This window comes from Neofelis nebulosa, chromosome 1 (genome assembly GCF_028018385.1).
Source record: "Neofelis nebulosa isolate mNeoNeb1 chromosome 1, mNeoNeb1.pri, whole genome shotgun sequence".
Lineage (NCBI taxonomy): Eukaryota > Metazoa > Chordata > Mammalia > Carnivora > Felidae > Neofelis > Neofelis nebulosa.
Genome location: NC_080782.1, coordinates 11812063 through 11837182, shown reverse-complemented (window position 1 = coordinate 11837182; position 25120 = coordinate 11812063). Strand labels below are relative to the sequence as shown.

The 25120-nt window shown below is 47.5% G+C and overlaps 1 protein-coding gene across 6 annotated transcripts in view; it reads right to left on the bottom strand.

The window, feature by feature from the left end:
* Positions 1-25120, bottom strand: part of TRIO (trio Rho guanine nucleotide exchange factor) — a 357996-nt gene that overhangs the window by 33779 nt on the left and 299097 nt on the right. For 5 of the 6 annotated variants that reach the window (XR_009257727.1, XM_058715891.1, XM_058715883.1 and 2 more), the window contains exons 35-37: positions 8568-8860; positions 6995-7165; positions 4394-4489 (exon numbers count right to left, since the gene is read on the bottom strand). Coding sequence is in view for 5 of the 6 variants with exons in the window: in XM_058715891.1 (XP_058571874.1) it covers positions 4394-4489; positions 6995-7165; positions 8568-8860 (560 nt within the window). In the remaining variant the exon portion in view is untranslated. Of the gene's footprint in view, positions 1-4393; positions 4490-4617; positions 5540-6994; positions 7166-8567; positions 8861-25120 lie in introns of those variants that run through there. The other variant, XM_058715900.1, reaches the window with a different exon arrangement.

Sequence of the window (25120 nt, the reverse complement as noted above, 5' to 3'; positions counted from 1 at the left end):
ACTGCTGTGCTTATTTGTGATAAACCGTCAAGGAACGGGGCTTGATGAGAAAACAGCATTCTTATTTTTAAGTAAATAGTTATTGACCTTTACTGGAAGCCAGCACTCTGCGGGAAATAGCAGGGCTTTGCTCTGTGCTCATGGATCACGGCGACAGGGGTCTGGAGGAGGACGGGGTGCTTCGCACTGTCTCCCGTCTAGGTCTGCAAGGAAACAGCTGATACTCGTTGGATTCAATTCTGCTCCTTTCAATGGTGATAAAAAAGAAAGAAAACCAAGAAGATGTCTGTAGATGTCCCTTCAAACAGAGCTGCAAGCAGGGTGCTTCACTGGGGTGTGTGAAGCTCTGGTCTCCGGCTGGCGGAGTGGCTGTCTGGACCCCAAAGGACAGAGGTGCTGGGCGTGAACCCAGCTGGGCAGCCGGAGAGGGTGCAGATGCCCCAGCGGACACGATGGTGGTTTGGTGTTCCTGCCCGCCAGCTCTCACACAGGCGGCGTGACCAGGGAAAGGCCACCACGGGACTGAAACTCCTGGGACGTCACAGAGTCGGATGGATTATCTATCTGCGAAGCACCACGGGTTTGGTGGTGTATTATGGGCAGGTTCCCTCTGTTCCTTAGATGCAGGCAGGTCTGCACAGACAATCCATCTCCTCTAAGGTTAGTTTTGATAAATTTCCAGGTTGTGAAATTGACTTTCAAAGAGCTTAACAGAAGGTGTTATGGTTATTTTAATTTCCTTAGTTTGCCACTCCCATATAATTCCATGTTTTGTGAATTTGTGCCTCCTCTCTATTTTCTTGAGAAGGTTACCTGATGTTTATTACTTCTTGAAAGAACACGTTTTTGGTTTTATTTATTCTGTTTTTCTGTTTTCCAACTCATTAATTTCTCTTGCTCTTCTAGTATTCTTGAGGTAGATGTTTATTTCACTTATTTTCATTCTTTCTCAGATCTCCCTTTATATTTCAATCGACGAAGAAAAGAAAACCCCAGGGTCAAGTTCAAACAGTCGCTGTGGCTGTTGGCCACTGCTGCCCTACTGCCAACGACGTGCAGGCAAGACGCATCCTCTTCCAAATCCTGGTAGGATCAGGAATGTGGGGATGAGAGAGAGGCCAAAATCCCAGGAAATAGTTTTCACGGTAGTTTTTATTTTTCCGACGGACTCAGCAGGTTTTAGGGTTAAGTTCAGGTGCCTGAACATCACGCTGCACAAGAGCTGAACAGCTTCTTCCCAGTCCAGTTAAGCTAACATGTAGCTTTTGAAGGGTAACTGATTCAGTGTGCAAATTCTACTACCAAGGCGCTACAGCCTGAGAGGCCACCCATAAGAAAACGGGGGCAGATGACTATGCATCTCTGGGACGTGATAAGTGTGCAGGGGGAGCTCAGGGTCACGTGAGAGGGCAGGCTAAAGGGTATTAACGTGATTCAGAGTTTTCATTGACAAAAAGCAGTTCTCGTTTGACATCAGAGGATTAGTGACAGGAAATCAACACACAGCAATGTGTCCCTTGAGCCAGAAAAAGAGGGCAGGATCTAGATTACATTCCATGGACAATGAAGAGGGGGTGAGTCCATCCCAAACAGCATAAATACGGTCCTTCCACCAGGGAAAGGGCAGGCATTAGTGACTCTGCCCATGTGGATGGGACCTTGCTAGCAGCGTAGCAGCAAACAGCACTTGTACCGAGCGTAGAGCTAAAAGACACAGGCTCAGAGAGCCTAAGCGTAAGCAGCAGTGTTTGAACACAAGTCTACCTGACTCCAAAACCTACGCCCTTTCCACGACGCCAAGAGCTTTAGGCCTGTTAACTGAAGGAGAAACGTAAGTGAGTAGAAAGAACTTAGTTTCGACTGGTAAAGTTCAATGCCTTAAAACTGAGAATAAGGAATAAAGCAGTAAGAGCTGAACGAAACCGTGTCGTAGACCTCCTCTGCATTGCAAGCGCATCTGAATTAATCAGAAACCAATCTCTGTCCACTTAAAATGGAATGCGATGTCGGTACTTGCACAATGATGGCCTGGCAGGGTGACAAAGAGTTGCCTCAGAGCATTGCTTGGGAAAACTATTTCAATTATTAGACAAGAATAATTTTAATGATCATATAACTGAGGAGTATAAATGACTGTTTTAAAAATGTTTAAGGGTGTTTGAAAGCTCACTGGGTACAACTTAAGTACCCTTTGTTTAGACCATCAATCAAGTTGTCTCAAAGAGACAGCCAGGATGTGCTTCAGTGCAGTTCAAACTGCAATGATCCCAGATTCTTGACCAGTGGGGTCAAGTTCTTGGGTTATCTACCAAGTACTAGCAACCTTCCTAACTTCCAAGCCCATCATGTCACTTTCAGAACATGACTGCCTGAGAAGAAATTCCAGTGATGGTGGAGTGAGACAGTCTGGAGCTTTTCTTGACAGAATCCCCACTTGACTGAGTCAGCCATAGTTTCATTAGTGTGGAAGTGTCTGAAGGTGTGCTGAGGGTCGGTGGTACCAGAGATAGGTTGACAGTTTCTTTTGCAGTCTCTGATGACTAGAATGATCAGATGATTGATTAGAAGCTGTCTCGGGGTAGAAGAAATGGGAATGATCTAACATTACCCAGTTAATGCCTGATGGAAGGAAGATAAATGTCTAAACTTAAAAAGTATACTCTTTGATCTGGCAATTCCAAGGTCGAAAATCTACCCTATAGACACAACCACGCACACATAGCCAACATGGGTGTTTACAGTAGTGCAAAACTGAAAACTTTATACACACACACATACACACGTACGTATTATTACTAGGGATGTATTTAAATAAATTATAGCATAATGAGGTCTCTGCTCCTTCGTGGCTGGTTGTTTTTAAACTCTGTGGCTTTAGTTTTTTCATGTGTAAAATAAAATGACAATAGTGTGTACCTACCTCATTGGACTTCCAATATGTTAATATATGCTCAGCACTTAGAATGGGGCCTGGGTTAGAGTAAGCCCTCAGGAGATGATCACTGCCATCTATACAGTGGACTACTGTGCAGCCAGTACAAAAAATGAAGTAAATATGTATGTACTGATGTGGGAAGATCCTCAAGATATACTAAGTCTCAAAATCTTAAAAACTCCACAAATCCACTCTGAAAGAAAGAGCAGGCACAAGCATCCTGTCCCTCTCACCTCCCCGCATATGTGTGCACCTGCCGAGAAAACGTCTGCAGGAAAATCTACCAAACTGGTCACAGTGGTTACCTCTGGAAGATGGACTGGTAAGAGAGGCTGGGGGCTTTTATTTTCAGAGAGGTGACATTTAAATGATGTTAAGTCACTTTACAGGAGTTGTAGGATATAGTAATGTAAATGTTGTTGCCAATAATGGTTTTTCCATCTCATAGGAAAACTGAAGAAACACAGAATTGCTTTGAATCAGTTAGAAGCAATGCATACCTATCTAACTTCAAATCAGTATTGTTGACTTTGGGGCTTTTATTAAACAAATCCATGTTGACCAACTGGAAATGCAGAGGTCACTCAGAAAATAAAGCCCTTACATAATAATGCATGCTTTTCTCTCCTGTACACTGTAAATCCGGAAGAAAGACCTCAGAGACAGCAAAAGAAACTGTCAACCTATCTGTGGGTACCACTGAGCCTGGGCACACCGTGGACGAGTGGGGCCGACCCGACCCGACCACAGCCGTAATGGTGTTAGCACTGCTATCAGTGAGGGTGCAGGAATGGATTATAATCTTGGCTGCTGGGAGGGACCTCCAATCTCCTGGGATATCTTGCTTGACAGGAATGTTTGTTTACAGAGGGGCCTTGGGCCAAGACAGAGCGTCTATGCCAACGGTATGACTCTTGCTGGGGGCTTTGGGCCACGTGGGGTCCTGATTTCTGGAGGAGCAGGGGACAAACGGGAGCCACGCAAGCAGTCAGTCTTGCGTACATGACTGAGCTCAAATAAACACTCTGAACACCAGGGCTCGGGTTAGCATCCCTGGCTGGCCAGACTCTCCGTGTGTGACATGCACTGACGTCAGACACCACTGTCAGGACAGGAGACGTCAGCACTCTGCATGACCCTACCGGGAGGGGACAGCTAGAAGCCTGAACCCTGAACCACAGCTGCACCCTGCCCCGTGTCACCTCCTCCCTGGCTGACTTGAATCTGTCCTTTCACAGTATAAACCACAACTGTGGGTACAACGCCTTCTCTGAGTTCTGGAAGTCGTCCAAGCCAATGACTGAACCTGAGGGTGATGTTGGGGACCCCCAAACTTGCAGGGTGGTCAGAAGGGAGGGTGGCCTTGGGGTCTCCACCTGTGTAACACGCCCCAAGCACATTCAGCAGCCCCGAGAGCGGTTTCCAAAGCTCAGGCTCACTCTGTCTGGGAAACCTTACCATCTTGCTCTTCACGAGTTCTTCAATCGCACTCACGAGCTCGGCCGCACTTGGCGTTTCGGAGCTGGTGGGCCGGACTAATAACCGGGAAGAGGCCTACGGAAGAAGTTAAGAAAAAGAAAGGGGGGAGGGGGAATGCCTCACGTTAGTCACCGGACAGACAGTAAATTCTCCTGCAAGCTCAAGCTCTTTTTCAAAGTAAGTCCAGACAAAAAGACCACAAGTTTGTCTTTGTTTGCATTTATTTAAAGTCATCCTTTTAAATTTACAATATTCTGACATGAAATATTAAATAAAACCTGTCTGGGATACATGTGGAAAGCAGACAAAGTCTGTTTTTAATCCTCAGTCGTGTAACATCATAATATTTTTCAAAAGAGGTGACTGGGCACGGGGAGATTCTTACTATAACTTTGGCAACAGCCAGCAAGGCAAGTGGCTAAGCAAAAAAAAAAGTACGGAATCTGATCAACGGAAGAATGAAAGGCTTAAGTTCTAATGAGTGAATCCTTAAATAACCCAGAAAACAAAACAGGATACTAAAAACGGCTTTCCTGTGTTTATGGGGTTAAAAGAAAGAAACAAGAAAGAAAAGGAAAGGAACCAGGGTGCACTGACCAGACAGGGCAGAGGGGGACGAGCTCACCATTTTCTGTGCCATCCATTTCCCCAATGATTAGTGCAGAGTACAGAAGATCTGTGGCCTCACAAGCTACCAGATGCCATTTACGGCTAGAATCAGGGTGTACAGGGGGTGACAGTTAAGGAATTTCAGGGAGGGACTACTGAATTCAAGTTTCAGTAATTAGCAAACACGGCGTGTTTGCAGATTACTCGTGCCATCAATTAACTGGAGACTAGAAGAGGGCATAATATGAACCTTGCTTCATATTAAGGACAGCAGAGAAGCATGCGACACACGGCTAGCTGTCCTAACGATGCATTTCTCACAGTAGACAGATATGGGTTTGTACATTCACAACAAGGCTTTTACATATGTGGATCCATGTATGTGCTTTGCAAAACAAATGTTGGTTTGGTCTAATGAAATCTGGAGTATGGGGTGAAGAAAACGAAGAAAAAAATTCAAATGGAGAGGTAAGGAAACTGAGCCAAAACAGACACAGAACACAAATCAACATAATGCTGCAGTGAAAGTTTACAAAAAGAGAAAACAGAACAAAACAAAATATTAGTCACAAGGTAATATACTCGCTGGGAATATCACTACAGATTTTTGCAAATGAAGAGCTGCTACTGATTAATACCCAATGAGGTAACGCAGCAACTGATACATGATTCTAGCAAACCAAAGTACACTGTGCAATCCACTCTCCAAATGGAGAAAAACACTCTTCTTGGGGGAACAAGTCAACCAGGCCCTCCACCTCACTTTGGCTAACCATCAGATTTGAGAAATGTCAGTTCTGTGCTTTAAAAGAAGGTATCGCTTAGAATGCCACAAAACAGTTTAGGAATTGTCTGAGAAGTGACGCATTCCCATTTCCTGCCGAGGCTACTCTGTGCAGGGGGCGAGGTCCTCTGTCACCTCCCCTCAGCTCCCGCAGCACGCGGCCAGCACCTCAGATGCCCCCAAACTGCAGACTCCAACCCAAGCCACGTCCTCAGCCAAGACCCGCAGCGCCCTGACCGCGCACTCCGAGCCACAAAGCGGGAGGAGGCGGGAGATGGCTGCCCAGGCTACGACTGTGTAGTCGGCCTCGGCCTCGGCCTCACACTTGTCGGTCACAGGGCCGGGGCAGAGTCCAGATCATAAAACACAGGCAGTCCAGCAAATGACCGTGTTAGCACGGAGGAGGGAGTCAGGGAAGGAAAAAGAGGAAGAATGGGGAAAATGATGAAAACATCTGTTTTACTCAGAAAACTTCGTTACTGCCAAAAAAGAAAAGGTCTCCGGTGATGACTTCATAGCATGGTTTTCAACACCTGCCAGTCTTGGGAAGCACACCGGGGCCAGAACGTAAGGGGATGTATGAGCCAGTTACCAGCTTTCCATTTTGATACTTTAGGGCTCTACACCTGGGATGCACAAAGTTGTTGTAGATCAGGTAAGAACTAACCAAACAAACAAAAACCCAAGATTGGTTTGAAGCCTCCACATACACCTGAAGAGGAGACTCATGGTTGTAAACCGATTCCTAGACCCTGGCACCTGTCCCTGCACCCCAGGTGACCCTTGGCACTAACGGCAGGCACGCTGGGGAGACCAACTGGACAGCAGCACCACGTCATCTGGAAACAACGCCCGTGTGCAAAAACACCTAGCAGAGAGAGCAAGATGGCCTAGTGTTCATTCAGGGCTGCGACCCCCAAGACTGCGTGAGATTTCTCTGACTCCTGTCTCAGGGACACTGGTCAGTACAGTAAAAAGAAAATAAAGTTACTTTAGAGGCAGCACTTACTGAAGCATTATTAAAAATGCAGTGAACGTGTCTGCAGGAGAAACGACACGTGCTGGCCCACTGCTTGCTCTAAACTGACTCTGGTATTCCTACGTGTGGGGTGAAAACAGGCCGCACAGCTTCCCGCCGCCTGTTCTCAGCCCTGCTGTGACGCTGGTGCTAGTGGTGGGGCCCTTACCTTGTCGTCCTGTGAATCCGGCTGCAGCAGGCTGTGCTGTTGGATGGCCATGGGCGGGGGGAGGGGCACGGCGTCGGCGCCCTCCTCCCCTTCCTCCTCCCCGCAGCTCTGCATGCCTGACGAGGAGGACTTAGAGAGTGTGCCGCTGCTCAGGCCCTCGTTCCGGCCCCTCTGAAATCAAACCAGCGTCCGCGCGTCACGTTCCAGGCCCGACTGTCAACATCAGGTCACAGACAGAGCCCTAAAGGGTGAACTGGGGGGAGTGTGGCCGGCACAGGAACGGAGGGGACAGAAATCAGGAGCAAGCTCTTTCCACCCCCGATGGGAACTGCTCATCCCTTCCTGCACACCAGCTACCTTGCCTGCAGACTCGGACCGGAGAAGGGCCCCCCCGCGCATGTCTTCTGAAGAGACCGCCAACATTATCCGTTAGGCTTTGAACACATCTCGTCGTCCACCACCACCCCATCCCCGGGGACCAGTTCAAAAGCCTGAACCCTTAATAACTCTCATTCAGTTCCTCTCGTCTACTTCCATTTTGTTTCCGATAACTTGCTAGAATAAAATTCACTGAAACTATAATGGCATGAGGACTAATACAGTTCAAAATGCTCTGGAAGAATCTGAATTTAGTCTCACATTACTTTTACTCGGCTTTCACGTTTAGAAAAGTTGTCAGTTTTATTTCTACTAAGAGGACACAGATGTAGAAAACAGACAGATGAGGACATAATAAACCACATTACTGCAGTGAAAACCCAGGGCAGAACGTGCCCAGGAAAAAAGCAGCAGAAAACCCATGTCTGCAAAACAAATTAAACGATACAAATCTTATCCTATCTGTCTGCCTTTTTCTTTTTTTTGAGGGAGCTGGGTGGGGCTGGGGGTGGCGGGCCTCAGTTAAAAACTCTGAGGGCCCCTCACTGCCACCACCAGCCCGACAGGCTAGCCTGGGGGTCACGAAGGGATTCGGTTCCTTGCGGTGTAATTTAAAGCTCCCACCCCTGAATGAAAAGGGAACTTACAAAAATTCCCGGCTGGCAGATAACCGTATATCTGTAATGACGTGGGAACGATCCAGTGTTTACTGGTTAGCAAAGTAAGCTCGCCCTGTGTCGGCTGGGGAGGACAGATGTTAAGCATGAACTGAAGACACCCACACCCCTCTGGCCCCTGCACGCCTAAAGCTGGGGCCCTGCCTGCGCAACGCTGCGGCCATGGTCTAGGCTGAGCTCAGGGACGGCCTGCACCTTCGCAGCTTGAGCGGCACCTCCTGGCTTGTCTGTGGCAGTGGGGCCAGGCGGGCTGGGCCGGCAGGGCGCCTGCTTCCCGCTGGAGCAGGCCTGGGGGGACGCTCGGAACCCTGCGCTCCTTCTCGGGAGCCACCGTGGGTCCCGACCAGGTCAACACGGAGCTGCCAGGGCCCGCCCGTCCCCACCGAATCCAGTCTGCTAACGGGGGATGGAACGAGCGGACAGTCACAGGGACCCACGGGAAAGGGAACCGAAGGAGCGTGTTCCCACGACAAACGAGCATCCCCACGACTCCAGGGGAAAGGCCGGGGGGCTCTGACCTCTTCCACCGTCTCGTCCTGCGGGGTGGCTGCGCTGTCGTCCGAGTCCTTCTGCGAGCCGGCATCGGCGCTCTTGCGGACCTCCCGGCTCTTCTTGTGCTTGTGCGCCAGCTTCTTCACGTGCCCGTCGGCCTTGCCGCTGCTCAGCCGTCGCACCGGGCTCGTCAGCCACTTGCGCAGCGTGTTGCCCGGGCGCTTGGGGCCCGGGGAGCTCTGGGCCCCCATCATGTGGGGCTGGAGAGAGGCCACGGAGGCGGGCGGGCTGGCATCGTTACTGGAGACGGACAGCGAGTCTGAAGGGTGAGAGAGACACGGCAGGTTTGACCGAACGGCCTACAAACAGATGCTCCGGCCGTGTTGCCCGCAGGCTGCGTTCGCCTGCAGGCGGGCGTCCGGCTGTGCCCGCCGCCTACCTGTGGCCTGGAAACGCGGGGAGGGAAACACGCACACACCTTTCAAAGCTTTACTGAACCTGAGTTGTTCCCAGAGACGACTCTCCTCAGGATGTACCGTTCCCCCCAAAACCCCAAGTCACCAATCCCCTGAAGACCATCACACAGATGGTCTTTAAAACCACGTTCATCCACTTTCTTGATAAACACAAGCTATGAAAGAAGATTTCAAAAGAAACTTAAGAACTAATCCTGGTGCATAAAGACATCAGTTTGACTCACTACCAGTGAACAAAAAGTACGGCTCTGTAAATAAAACGTGGACGTGTGCACGTACCCACATCAGAATGGATCTGACCCGGTCAGACTTTGGGACAAATGACACCCATCTGGAACGCTGTGTCAAGAGCGAAGTCAGCAGCTGGGAAAGGGGGTAATGCCGGCTGGTTTGGTGGGAGATCCGGCCTGGGGCCAGACCCTGGAACTATGCAGACGCAGGGGGTCTTTCTCTCGGACTCGAAGTGACTTCTCTTGTCCAAGTAAATACCAGCAGCACATTTTTAAAAGAAATGTGAGGGGAAGCCTTCTTCAAATAACCAACAATGCTTTGCAGGAAACATATCCGAGTGAATCTTCTCACTGGATCTCAAAAATTAGAGAGAGTCGACCCTGAATTGTTTTTTCAGGAGAAAAACAGAGACCTAAAAGAAGCTTAGAAGACAGCTGACACTCACCGAATCCAAGCAGTTATGAGGCAGGACTTTACAAACTGAAAACCGGTGACAGGACACCACCGCCTGGCCCTTTCCTGAGCACCTGACTTGAGGGTGTCAGTCTAGTGAAATGGGAGTAAAACGCTTTACACTTTAAGAAATGGAATGAGGAAGAAGATCATTCACTATGCTTGTTATTTTCTTAAGTCTTCTGCAGCCTGAAAAATATATTAAAATTACTCTTTGAGACGATCCTATTTTACAGACACCTGTATTCGTTTGTTTACCTCGGTGGCACCGGAGACATTATGTGCTGCAGTTACAAAGCAGGAGAGCTAATCCCTCCCAATCCTGTGATTATACGCGAGAGAGTCAACAGTAGTTTCCCACTCCTGCTCCAGACTTCTGGACGAGACGGCGGATCCCTGTCTAATTGCCATCTCATTCCTTCCCTGGCCCAAGGCTTGCATGGGTGGAGGGTATAATCTTCCATAAACAGATGACACATTTCAAGCAGGATGGCTCATTCTTAAAAATCTAGATTTTCTCAGAGCCAGACTTTGGTTCAAAACTAAGCAATACAGAATTCAGTTGACAAGTAAAAACCTTTTCCCCTGCGTGGGTATGTGCACATAGATGTGTGGATCTAGATTCGTTCGTTTGTAACTTTATTTTAAAATGAAAGTCACTACAATATTTCCACGTCTCTCCTTTTCCTCAGGCACCATCTAAAGAGGCAGGAGAGAATTACACCATTAAGCTGGCCACAGCACACAGCAAGTACTTCCTAGAAATTTTCTCAGGTGCCAACTCAGGATAAAGGCAAACAGGGAAGCACAGTGCCTAGCCTCAGGAACTTTCACGTAGAGACAACAAGAAGGACAAAAAGAAGAGGGAGGTTGGGGCAATCCACATGCCAAATGGCAATTTATTCAACTGCAGGTTTTTTTTTTTAAGTTCCAACTAATTTTATTAGCAAGATGCTGGGTCAGCCACAGCAGGTGACACTTCCACAGTCCTTTAGTGTGCTGGGACTCAGAGCCAAGCCCTGTACGTGCCACTGGACAAAGATGAATAGAACCGTCCTTCACCCATGGGATCCGCCATGTAGTGTTTTCCAGGACCACATAACTATGAGGCCAGAACTATAAGCGAGTACAAATCCTGTTAGAGGCTGGGAAGAAGGGGAATTGAGTAGACGGATCCCAGAAGGCTTCTTGAAGGAGGCATCAGAAATCCCCAGCCCTAAGAAGTAGAGCGAGCTGATTCACAGCCCACATGTGAAGGGCAGTCACGTCTTCCACATACATTCATTCACTCAGCCGGGTAACTCAAGACAAAGGACAGTGGAGGTGGCACTCAGGCGGAGGCTGCGAGACGTCTGGGGCTGGCCAACCTACGACAAGTGTCACTGATGGGGCCCACTGTGCCTCGTATGAATTGAGGGAGGCAGGAAAGAGACAGAGGCCCTCTTACTTCAATAAAACCCAATCAATTACAGGTCTTGACATTCATAAGCAGAAGCCTCACACGTTCCAAGTAACAGGGAGCACCAGCTAAGCCAACAAATGAAAATTTGTTTTACCTGTGTTCTTGTGCCTACAAGTGAGAATCTGGGGGAGTGTGGCACGGGAGCAGGGTAGCACATAGCATGAATCCTTACTGAAAAGGGGACGCCCGCTGTTACCCTGACACAGTCTTTGTCCACCAGAGCCCGCAGGGTCACTGAGAAGCGGGAGGGCACTTAGATGGGCGTGGGCAGTGGTGGGCAGGGACTCGGGGCAGGCCCTGGAGCACAAAGACCTCTCCTCTGGTCAGCAGCCCCAGCCGGCCTTTGGAGGCACGAGGGCATGAAGTGCAGCCCATCAATAACGCTTTGTGGGATGCGGCTGGCCCTGCCCGGATACTTCCCAGGGCATTCTAGCCTTGCTCGCGAAGGAGCGAGCCTCTCCCTGTGGGCTCAGCTGCAGAGCGTCTGGTTCGCTGCACTTTGGGAAACAGGTTCAAAAGAGAGTCCCTCCTCACCTGGCAGGTCACGCGTTATAAACGTGGCCATGGCCTGAACGTTCCATCCCAGACCCGGAAGGGGGCAGAGCTGCCCAAGGCCGGAGCTCACCGGTTACAGATGAACTGCTGTTTCCAAGGGAACAGCCATTCTCTTCCTGGGCTGCTCTTTATCAGATCACTTAATGACACTGTTTCACTTTACTGGAATATTTAGGATTTAGAAAAATCTGGCAGCCACTACGCACTAAGGAGAAAGTTTTGTTGCATTTTAAGCAGCACTGTTTCAGTTGTTGTTTTTAAGATCTATGCCCATCATGGGGCTTAAACTCCCAACCCCGAGATCAAGAGTCGCATGCTCCACTGACTGAGCCAGCCTGGAGACTGTACAATTTTGTCAAATTTTATTTTATTTTGCTTTGTTTTGTTTTGTTTTACTTTATTTTATTTTTTAGGTCAAATTTTAAATTTTACCTTGAAAAAACTATTCTACTTCAGGAGTCTGAAAATGTAGAAGGAGATTTCTTCACCTGTCTCCAAGATGAGCAGACACTTTGTCTGGTGCAGGTCTGATACACTGGCCACAATTCTGGTGATCAGCAATTAAAAAAAAACAACAACAACAAACCCCTAAATCAAAAGCAAAATAAATTCCTTCTCTTTCTACTTTGCCTTTAACAGTAACGCTCACTTTTTCATGCTACTTGGCACTCTTTGAAACACAACAAATGGTATTTCTTTCTTTACACTATACAAACTTCTACCCAAATCAATGAATTAAACACTCCATTTAAATGCTCGTTACTTGCTTGTGACATAATGTAACAATCAGGAATTTAAAAACTTAAAAATCATTGAAACTTAATATATTCATTAATAGAATGGAATAGAGTCCTGCTAATTTTGTTGTTGTTGTTGTTGTTGTTGTTAACTGAGGAACACACTTTGACCACTAGACCAGCTGCTTTGTTGCAACTTTAACCAATGTGTCCTAATGGTACCTAGTGGAACTAAGGTCCCTAATGTTACTGGGCACAAGGTAAGCCTCAATCACACAACCAACAGGGCTTTAGAAGGTCTCCTTGGGAAGATCTTAAATTACTGGCCTGCACAGAGGTGCCTTTTCTAGAAGGGTTCCCGGCGGCTGTGATACGCTGAGTCTAACGTGTCCTGCCCAGGTATAAACACCACTCGGGCAGGCCCCCTTCCTCTAAAACCTCACCTTTCTGCCGGATTACACTGTGGATGGCTCAGGCCAATAAGAGTAATCCTCAGGTGGAGGGCTATGGTCCCAGCTCTGTATAACCCTTTCGTGACGGTACTCTCCCAGCTGGATAACTGCCAAGACAGGAAGCCAACCGCGACCTAAGACTCCAGGTTTCACGTGGGTGGGTGCTGAGTCTGGTTTGTTTACAAGTACGTGCCCAGCTGCCGGCAGGATGTGTGGCACAATCCTGGGAGCTTAAATGGGTGTGTTGAATAAATGACAAATGGGTGAGTGAGTCGATTACCAGCTACAGGCTCCCTCCCCGACTCAGCACACTGCCTGCTAACTTAGGTTGACCGCAGTAAATGCCACCAACGTCCTGACTTGGTGGTAGACCCTCCTTAGTTCTGAGATGAGCTGCAAGTACCACCGAATTTTAGTCAAATTCATCAGTCTGTCAATTACTTACTTGCAAGCTGGTAATTCACAGCAGATTGAGGCTATTCTTGTAATGATCTGCCCTACCTGGGGCTTTCTTGTAAGGCAGAGGCAGGCCCAGGAGCTCGTGGTGAGAGTGGTGTGAACGTGAACTGCGCCCATCATGCATGGTGGGGACCAGGGAGCAGAAAGTGGATTCAGGACCGCACTGAACGGAGAAATACGGCAGAAACTAACCTGACCCTCAAAGAAAACTGTATTTGTTCCTGTTTCCCATCTTCAGCTGCTGTCTCTTGCCTTTCCCTCGATTCCTAACTTCTGGGAAGTAAAAAAAAGACTCAGCACCCAGTCCCACTGCTTTTTCACCCATCCCCAACCTTCCTGCCTCCAAGAACGGCTGCGGTCACATCATGTCTTGTCTGGGGATGTGCATTCTTCTAGCTTGGGGAAAATCCACTGATTCAAGTTCCAGACGGAGGATCAATTATGTGGCAAAAGGAACTGTGGGCTTGTCAAAGGGTCTGAGTCTCAGCCTGGTTCTCCCCCTCAATAGCCATGACCCCACACTGACATCCTGGCATCTGGATTTCCTCATCTCACAGGGCCACTGTTGGATTACATGAAACAATGGCATGAATGAGCTTTACAAACAGTAAAGTGCTATTTGCAAATGTAGGACGGCTGAGGCGACCTTCTTCAGGACTCCTTGGTAGTTCTACGTGACTTATTGCCACACTGTATTTATGCAACTGCGAGTACCCGGAAAAATGGGGATTTGGGTTAATCATCTTGGTAATCACAAGCCTGGCACGGTGATCAGGACATCCTCGAAATCATTTTGAGATGGATGGATGAAGCAAACCACATGGATTAGTTCATTTTCTTTCCATTTAACAACTTGTCCCTTATTAAGAAGAAAAAGTAAATTGCAGCGGGAAGAGATACTATCAGCACATCAGTCTTTTAAAAAGACGCTCGAGTGCATACATGAGAAAGCCATTTGTGATCTGCCTGAAGCCCTAAGAGAGGAAATCAAGTTTATGTCCTCTTATTTTGAGGGGGAGACCAAGCCCACGTAGATAGCTTCTTTGCTAAAGTCAGAGTTCATGCAAAGTCCATGCTAGATTTCTTCCTTAAAAAAAAGGAAAAAAAGCTCGGGAAAGGAGGGAGAGCAGGAGTGCTGACCCCAGCCCCTTGCAGGAAAGAGTCTTACCGTGCGAGTACACACAACACAGAGACTGTCGGGAGAAGATAAATCGCCTTCTCGTCCCAATCACTAAGTTAGAGACATCTGTGATTCATAGAGCACTTTTTTTTTTAATGTAAGAAAAAAAGGCAAAAGGACCATATCCTGCTAGTTGCAGACTAAGAAGGATCACGTTTCATTTGAGCCCTCCCCCCATTTCACAACGGTGAAGTCTCAGGGCGCCTGTGAGTGCACGGAGTGAGGAGCACAGTGCTGATTGTGTCTGTTCACAGACTCTGACACGCTAGGCCCTGATCGTGATGACGTTTCACCGGAACCTGTTTTCCCTTCCTGCCTTTCTTCCTTTTCTGTCCCCACAGCACATGGCTCCAGGAGGGCAGAGATGTCTGCTGCTCTGTTCATGCTGCCTCTCCAGAGTTTAAAGCCGGCTTTACCTTGAAGAGGGCTCTCTACAGATCAACAGTCATTCGAAAGCAATGGGGCCAGGTTCTGGCCCCATCCCATCACGTCCTGGGCTGGGCGCCGTGCAAGTCCTGTAGCTGTCTGACTATGGAGTGACAGTGAGTCCTTACCAGGCGGCTGGGGTGGGGTGGGGTGGGGGGGGGGGAAGGAACAAGCACGGACTTTGTAATGTTACAGTCTGACACAAACAGGAGGCAATACTCGTATTTTTGCACAGAAAAAGAAATCGCAGAAGACCCGGAAGCAAGCAGGGGGAAGCGGGCTGCTGGGCTGATCGCCCCCCGGAAGCAGGACCGCGAGGACGGTGAAGGCCCCGTCACTCCAGGGGGCCAGTGTGCCACCACCACAGCACCGCACGTCTGCAGAGACCAGGACCCCTCACTCCACATAACGTCAAGCAAACGGGCACACAGGACCCGTGCGGACGGCCGTGTCACATCTGACGAGGCCCGACCACCACGCAGACGTGCACAGTCAACGCTGGGAGACCTTCCAGTAAATTGCAACCTCACATTTCAAATTCTCTTTCAGCGTCTCCCCCAACGATTTTAGCTAGTTTTGAAGGAAGGGAGTCCCATCTTTCTGTCCACTGTACATGGTCAAAGATCCGTGTCAAACAAACAATGCGGTGATGTCTCGATATACACGCTAACCAGGGGAAGCCTAACTCGGCTTGGCACGTTCCCACGGCAAACTGCTAATTTACAATTCTACTTATAAGGACATAAAGGCATGTTTATTTAGCAGCTATTGCTAGAGAAAGATTATGTGCTCAAGAAAGATAACTCAAGGACACTTTGGGGCAGCTGCTTCCAATGTCTGATGGTAATTCCATCGGACTATTTTAGAACAGACTGGGCAGGGTTTAATCAGGTGCACCTGGCCTCCGGCAGTTTCTCAAACCTCTGTCTTGTCAAGGATTCGATGCAGCAAATCACATTTTAATTTAGGAAATTCTTGTACCATGCCAGGAAGGTCACAACGTACACGTGAGAATCAGATGTAGAAAATTACTTACGGAACAAAGAGTAAGTTGGTTGCTGACTGGGTTGGGGCTCAAATATTCCAGAGCATAATTTTCTGAATAATGACTGTCACTTCTACTCTTGTCAAATTGGCTTTTAATTCCCTGCTTTTGGAATTGAGGTGACATCTCTTTGGAATGAAAAAACCCAAAAAGGCCATCATGTACTAGAAATCCTCTTGAAGATCACATAAAAAGTGAGCGTATCTATACGTTTATTTTCCCGGATACATGTCTACATTTCGTTCTACACAGGGACTACAACCACCTCCACGGGCTAAGTCCGTTAATTTACAACCATGATGAGCGAGGTGAAGCTGGGCTGTTACCTGGGGGGAATTCTGTGCACCGAAGAGGAACTCGACCTGCCCAGTGATGCGGTTCTGCTTCCAGAGCTTCAGATACCGGAGCAAGCATGTCTCCAAACTTAAGTGAGCGAGTGCCTGGAAACCTTTCCTGAGGGACTTCCTGCTCATTCCGGTTACCCTACTGCTCTTACACAGCCTCTGCCCATCTCTGAACCTGCAATTCTTAAGTTGCTCCCTAGCGTCAATAAAGATCCACCAGGCCTGCAACACGACAGGCCACCACACCGTCGGCGCCATTGGCCGGTTACCTCCTCTCCTGCACACGCCCACGTCCAGGTGTCCCAGGGCTCCGGGGCTTCACCCGGGGCTCAAACGGTCACACGAAGTCATGTTGACACAGGAGACGGCCTTTTTAAAAAGTGGGAAGCTGGACAGAAGGCCTGAGCACTAGAGTCTGCAGAATGGTAAGGAATGAAAAATGTGGCATGAGCATTGAAGGCAAATCTGCAAGGGGGGTCCTTAACGCAAACACGTGAGCTCTGAATTTGCTTTCCAATATGAAGTAGAGACTGAAAACATGAAAAGATCAAACTCCCAAGTTGCTGCTGTTGTTTGTTAAAAATGATCCCTGGATTCCACCAGAGGTCCAGCACGGCCTGGCCACAGCTCGTGCTGTAATAAAGCACACATGTCCTTTGCTGCCTGAGAAAACGCACAAAAGTGACCAGCACATTCGCTGTTCCCGGAGCAGCCCCTCCCGTGAACTCACACCAGGGTTCGCTAGCATCCCCCCCCAGCCCCCACCTCGGGGGACCGAGTGGAAGAACACGATGTAATCACTGGCACCCATGAAAACCGACTCGCCTAGAAAGCACCGCCCTCAAACAGAAACACTCGCTCTACCTGGTCTCTCGGCGGAGGTTGAAAGCGAGGGTGTGCACAAACAGGGCGATTACCCTGCTGTGCGCTTAGGGGGCCGCGTCGTGAAGAGACAAGGGCCTTTTCACCACCACATAACGCGAGGAGCATGAGGGACACACGGCTCATAATGTCTCACCAGACAAACGTGCAAACGGAAGTCACACGTGCAAACTTGCTCCTTTGGCTCACAGAGAAATCGCCAAGTGCTATTTATTCTTGGTGTGGGTTCTGAAGACACTTCAAGCATTACATAATCATTGGAAAATGTGGCTATGTCAACAAATGCAAAACTGCAAGCGTCATTTTCCCTCTCAAATTCATTCTCGTGAGGGGAATGCTAACCTGTCAGAATTCCTGGTCAGGAAAGCATCTCATCTTAAAGATCTTTCTCCACGTGTGGGAAATTAAAAAAAAAAAAAAAATCTCTCTCCACGTGAATTTCAACACTTGAATTTCCAATAAGGAAATGTGAAAAAATTAAATAAAAATGAAAGCAGATGGCCTACTCCTTTGCTTGGCTAATCAGATGAACAGGATATCACAAACTGCCAAAGTGGAGATTTGAAAACACCTCACAAATGGAATAATAGGAGAGTCAGTTTTTTTTGTTTTTGTTTTTTTTGTTTTGAGAGAGAGCACACACACATGTAGGGGAGGGGCAGAGGGAAAGAGAGCAAGAATCTTAACTCCGTGCTCAGCACAGAGCCCAACACGCGGCTTGATTCCACAACCTGGATTATGACTGAGCCGACTGAGCCACCCTGGTGCCCCTGGGAGAGTCAGTTTCGACGGTAGATAACCCAAAGGACGGACCAGTCTGGATCAATGTAAGGAATTTAACACGGATCAAGTGAACAGACTTATCCACACCCTGAACAAAATGGGCCCTGGCTCATGTGCTGGGTCAGGAATGCTCTGGGTACAAGTAGGTCTGTGGCTGGTGACAGTTCATCAGCAGGCTGTTGGCCTTCAGGAAAAGAGGAGTTTGGCAGCTGTCGTGTCCTGTGACCGGGACACTGGGAGAGGGCGGCGTAGGGATGAGAGGCGGACCAGCCCCCGGTCGAGGCGCAGGGCCGACACGAAACCCCTCACGCCGCTGGGCGCCCTGCTGATCTGACACCCCTTTCCAGGGAGGTGGGGGAGACCAGGCACACGCGAGTCGGGTCGACTGCTCGCCTGATGCAGACACTCACGTGCCGCAAACCACCCCGTCAGAGAACACAACCATGTCGTCAGAGCTCTTGTCTCCTTCTCTCAACCCTGCTCTTACGTTGGGGCTTCCTTTTTCACGTGAGCCTCCTCTGCCCGGGACAAATGCTAGCTTTGTTTGAGGAGAGCTTCCAGCCCATACGCCTGCTTTCTCTGGGTAACAGGGCCATTTTCTTTGCCTTTTACATGAGTTAGCCCTTGAAATGTAGTTTTTGGGAGACGAACAGGCAGGCTTTTCTGCAATAGAAAGCCTAAGCTGTCACAAAGGGAAAAGAAATCCCCAAGGAGCTATCTTGCCAGTGATGACAGGGAGGGGATTTGGGCTGACTTTTACACAAGGACAAAAGCAGATGTTTAACGATATCCTTGTTGGATGGAAGAAAGACATTTTTTGAAAAACTGCATAAAAACGAGACCGGAAACACACACACAAATCCTGCAACCGCAGACATTTACGTCTCCCAGAGTTTTCAGACACCCTCCAGCCCGGCCCCTACACTCCTGCTTAGGGCTCCGTGGCTCTCCAGCCACACCGGCTGGGAAAGGGGAACGAGAGGCGGGGCAGCATCAGTGCTCACGTGGAAAGTTCTCCAGACACGGAGCGGCCCCACCACGCAGCCCCACGTGAAGTCCTGGGCAGTGGCGGTGACACCTCGCGCGGTCCGACTGCTGTCTCCTACACGAGGGAACGAAAGGTGTGAGCCCCAGACCAGGCTCTGCAGGGCAGGGCGCTGCGTGTGGCTGTGCAGCCCCCCCCGGGAACCGCCGTGTAGGGGAGCAATGACCTCCTGGGGCGCGCTGCCCTCGTCTGCTTCCACGCTCAGGAGCAGAACTCTTCCGAATGCTCCTGTATCCTCCTGCTTGGCTTCTTCAGAAGCTGAGACCCTCTGTGTTCCCAAAAAGTCAAATGGCTGTTCTTTTCACAAACTTACTTACGATTAACGTCACTTACACAAGGAAAACATTATTATAGAAACAAATACCGTGTGTTTACCAGATTCCTTAGTATTTAGTATACCGCTGACTTAGGGAAAATGAGTTTTTTTCTGTGATAAAATAATGGGTTCTTGAGTCTTAATTTCTTTATTTGGGAAGCTATTCCCAGGGCAATACAGCATTTATTATAGCCCTGAATAGATAATCATCATTTAAGGGAACAGAAAGCTAATTTGGGGGGAATAAGCAATCCTGTGAGGCTCGCATAACATTCTCTTTGTCTGATTCTGCCTTTCAGAGGTTCCAAGACTGCTAAGAAACATGAAATGTTTAACCTGTGGGCATAACTGTTCCTGATATTAAACACAAAGTGTTAGCAGTAAAACATTTCATCTTATTTGTAGGAGGCTTACATTTGAACCGTACTCTTCGCAATGAATATTTATGCTTTTGTTTAACGTCTTCTTACTACTTGTTGGGAAAAAAATGACATAAGTCAGGGTATTTTCTTAAAGAAGAGATCAAAGATTTTTTAGGGGGGCAATTTGTAGATTTCCTTAAAGTTGAAAATGCCTCTAAATGAAGCAGGACATACACAAAGACACTCCCACGCAAAATGGTTTTAAGAGAACATTCTGTAGTCAGTGGTTTAAACTACATGATTGATTTGTTTCAGGTGGTGACAGATTTCTCCTCATTCATGCACAAATTTTTTATTTTTAATTAAGACCACATCCAGCATGCCAACACGCAAAAGCCTTTTTCATGCACTCTAGAAAATGTATGAATTGCCTAAGAACATAGCTGGCCAAAATACACGATAAACCACGCAAACTTGTTTTCGTAGAGCCACATGACTCATTCCGCATAACCATATGCTAATTTTTACATGGCATTAAGGGCGAAACGACCAGGGCCTTGGAACGCTCTGTAGAGAGCCTGCCAAACACCATCCTTCTCCATGTCCTCGACGCAGCAGGTTTGCTGAAGCTTCAGTCTCAAGGGGTGGATATTAGTTTGGAAAGAGTTCCAGCTGTGGAGAATGAGGAAAGGGATGGTCCCCCCTCCCCCACAAACCACAAAGCAAGTATCTAGTGCGTTATATTTTAGGGTCCCTGGTTGTTGGGTTCAAAAATAAAGAACACAGAAAGCCCTAGCCAGTTAGGAATCCCGTTCACAATTATATTTCAGGAATACCTCTCCCAAAGGCGACATGAGGCTCTAAGTTAAGGCGAGGCATTGAAAAACGGGATTAAAATGTTAACCGCAGCTGAGGAGGCAAGGTGTGCCTGTGTGCGCACGGTTACAGCCCACATCCAAGAACACAAAGCGTTAAGGGCTGCGATCCCAAACTTTTAGTCTGATTTTGTGACATTGCCCCCTGCCCCCTACAAGAACTGGGTGGACCTGAATTTGATTTCTCAAATGATGAGTCTGTAATTTCTTGAAAACTGCCCACTCCCTTTCTAGGATATCACATCCCCAAACAATGACAAAAGGCTAAAAACACAAAGGAAAGAGGGTCAGGGCAACTGTTTGCGGAGTTGTTCACGGGTCCAACACTGGAGGTGAGATCCCGATCTCCGACGTGCCTTGGGGCAGGGCAGCTCTCTAAGAATCCCGGGGCCTCCTGTGCGGTTACTCGGGGCAGCCGAGCGAGTGCATTGAGAAAGAAGGAAGGAAGGAAGGGAGGCCTGGAGTCTTTCCAGGAGGGAACAAAAGCAGGCAGGGAGACAAAGGCAAGGAAAAGAACGCCTCTGCTATGAGCACCAATTAATGGCACAAACCCGGTCCTTGGCTTTAATTAATGCCCCGTGTGACAGAATGGCACTGCCACAGCCCGGGAGGGAAGCCACAGTAGGAAGTGAGCAGACGCCCCGCGTGGGGGGCAGGGGCGGAGGGCGGCTGGGGGAGCGCTATGTGCTGGCTTTCTTGTTAGCTGGGGAGAGACAAAAGGAAAACATTCAGTTTTTAGTTCCACGTCACAATAAGCACACTCCTTCTTGTTCTTAAAGACTCCCTTATTCACATGGGCCACTGGGCCACTTCTTACAATAATCCGTCCACTTTCAGAGATGAGAGAGGGTGGTGGGGGGGGGGGAGGGAGGCTTGCCTTAGGACTGCGTCTTTGGACACGAGAATAACTCTCATCTTTTCAAGCTGCCGGGTCTACGTGTTTCCGTGACAGTGTGAACTGTTCTTAATTTTAACAAGATATAACAACAGAAACTTTCTTCAACTACGCATTTGAGAAAATGGACACTGGATGGGAGTGAGACAATTTCTTACAGTAAGTTTTAGAAGTAAAATAGGCATCAGTTTGCATATATAAAGACTAGAAGAAAATGTGTTCAAACATAATCTGCAGTTGCCTGTGCTATTTCCCCCTCTGCTGCTCCTTCTGTACATTGTCTTCTTTTCGATTTTACAGTTAGCATACAGTTTCAGAGAAACCATGTATTTTGGGGCCATATACTGTGGAGTCTGCATGGTTTTCTGGGAGAACTGTAAAAACTCACCAGGAGCATCTGGGCTGTGGCTCCTCCCCCCACACCCCCAGCCAGTCCTCAGAGACGGGAGAGGAAGTGAGGGGAGCCCCCATGGACTCATTCCGAGGCTCATTTACCCCCACGCTCTCAGGCAGGCTATCCTGGGTTTATGGATTTGCTTGCTCACCACAAGGCTAACTTCGAGCACCTGGAGGAAATTCTTCAGCATAAGAGCCATAAATTTGTGTTCATCCTGAAGTCTAGCTGAAGAAATATGCTTAGAAAGAGCACATACCAGAGAGGGAGCACAGCCGAAGGGCAGAGGCCTGCTCCTTGTCTAGAGAGAAGAAAGGATTCCAGAGCAACGAAAGGCCGTTCTGTCTGAGGGCTCAGAGGAAATTTTTGGGTTTTGAGGAAATTTTCAGTCCATTTTATGAACTTCAAAATTTTAATACTTCAAAATTTCATGTTCCTCCTAAATAAAGCCAGATAATTTTAAGTTTCTTTGCACTTTGGTTGGAAATATACATAAATTCAGTGTGTTCACACTGTTTTTGATTTTTCCCCTCAAAACTGTCACCATAAGTGCAGAGTGACAAATATATCTTTTATTAGTCAAAAGTGAGAAAACAAACTTATTTAAAAACTGCAGTTTGCTTACAAGGAAAAAATATCCTTTAATGTAGTTTTCGGAGAACACAAACACAGTAGCAGCAAGCAGATGCTGTGTGTGCGTGTGTGTGTGCGTGTGTGTGTGCGTGTGTGTGTGTGTGTGTATGCGTGCACGCACAGGTGAGAAGCTGCAGGTGAGTGTGATTAACAAGGAGTTAGTGGAGGTCACACTGGCAGGGTCAGCAAGCACAGGAATGCTGGTGGCCTGACTTCTACAGTAACACACTATTCCCATTGTATTATCATGCATATCCTGTCATAAACTCTGACTCATTTAAAAATACTTAAAGAGCAAAACAGATTTGAGCTAGAATTTAGTTTGCATGGTAACTTGTGTGAAAAGGCCTTCATAGCTGAAACAAGACAACGCTGTGCTAAGAGCCCTTTGGTGGTTTTCCTTTACTCACAGGAAGCGGAATGTCCTGTGCACGCGCATCTCTGACATGATGCGTACTGTCAGAACAGGTGCATATGACGTGTTTCGGCAAAGAAACGTCTTCCCTACATTTAGTCTTTGAAATGTTTTCCTTTAATTTATCAAAACAAAAATTGCATTGGTGAGAATCCACACTCATCAAAAAAGACACAGAAGATGTGAAGCGGGTTCAAGGAGAACGATAAGGCACACTCCTCTGTGTGTGCATCTGTTTAATGTTAAGGAGGATCACCACATTATGCTTTTCCTTAGTCAGGAGAATATGTACAGCACTGGAATAGATTCCATGTGTCCTATAAAAGGATATACTTATTTCAGAATGTGAACAAATTCAATAGTTCCACTATCCTATCAGTGTAACAGGGCTCTCCCACTGAAGCCCTCTTAAAAGATAACTTATGGTTCTTGACCTTACCTAAAACCTGAGTTCTCTTCCTGACAATTGCTTAGCAGTAAAGCTCTCCAGGCTCATGGCTGTGTCAGTTATTGGTAATGGCAAGGGCTGCACATAAAACGGGCTTTCGTGAAGACTGTTCCAAGCAAGACTAATTCACGTTTGAAGGAGAATGCTTTAGTGAATATGTCAGAAAGCAGAAAAACAGCCTTTTCCCAAGGTACTCTCCAATAAACGAACTCCCAGATTGCTTGGGGGGTCTAAATAAAAGCCTTGCAATCACTTTCTATGATTTGCTGGGCATTTTAAAGTTATTTTGGGATTTATTTCTTGGATATTACTCAAAATCATTTTTCCTTTTCAATCTGATGTACATCGATTTCCACATAATCAATTAAGTAAGTAGAATCAGAATGTATTAAAATACCATTCTGATATAACATGACATTCAGGAACTTGGAACCGGTCTTGGAATTGCTATGAAGGTTTGGAGAGAGATGGACAGTCATGTCTCTCAAAAAAAAAATTATTAACAACAGTTTTGCTTTCTCTCATCTATCCTTTACTGTGGAGATTAGATTTTTTTTCCCCATGAAAATTCCAGTGGACGTCAATTTCTTTCCAAATTTGTGTTAGCTGTGTGGTTACAGCTTGGATAACATCACCTAGACTTTCCATGATAGTCTGAGGACTGCCAGAACAAAAATATGCCTCGGGGAAATGAAAAATACGATAGCATAACTATCCTCCAGTATTTACAAGTTAAGTAATGTCTCTTCAGAAGAATTTCTAAAGAGCTAAAATAACGCTAGGGTTCAAATTCTCTCCACAAAGACAATGCTGTCTTCTTAAAATCCATTACCTCTTAGCAAAACTGCTCATTAAAATATTTTGGTCCAAGCTTTGGGGAGGTGTATGATACATTGAGAAGAAGGCTCTACTGTTATTCCCATTTTACAGACAAAAAAACCCTGACGTTCAGAGACATAAGGTAGTTTTCTCAAGGCCCAGAGCTACTGAATGGCTCAGGCTTCAAATCAGACTTTTGATTTTTTTCTGCCCAGATGTTATTATTTTCAGTGAAGAGATCTCATGGATCATCTACTTTCATCCGCCTGGTGCAGAATTCCTAGTGGACGGTGTCACAAGGGACCTGTCTGACCCAGACACCTCTAGAGAGGAAGGCCATTCTCAAACAATGTAATTAATATAAATATGATAAAAGTTATGGTCCATGACTTAAAAATGTCTTGATAGCTTTGTGAACAAAAAATACACAGAATATTGATAAAAAAACTAACGTTTATACCAACAAATTCACTATTCACGCAGCCAACACTTATCTCTAACCAGATAATTTTGCTGTCTTCCTCGCATTTCGTGAACAAACACGTCAACAGAGCCACTTCCCCTGAGTTGCTAAAGGCACGTTTTCTGCCTCCTCCTTCCTCCGACCTCTCCTTCTCTGGTGGGTTCCTCCACCTCATCCCTTCTCTCTTGAGCTCATAATAAGCTCTGGAAGTGCCCAGAAGGTCTCACCAGATCCCCCTGGCTGGTCCCTCTTGCGGCCCGCTTCCGAAGCACAGATGTGAGTAACGGATGGTTTGGGAGTGGGGGGCAAACGGCAAGAGTACCAGGCCAGGCTCGAAATCCTGCTAGAAGTCATCCCTGCCTGTGAGCCAGAGACGGCCTAGTGAGAAACTCATTTAATGGCTGTAAGGTCCGGACAGATGGTGCAAGT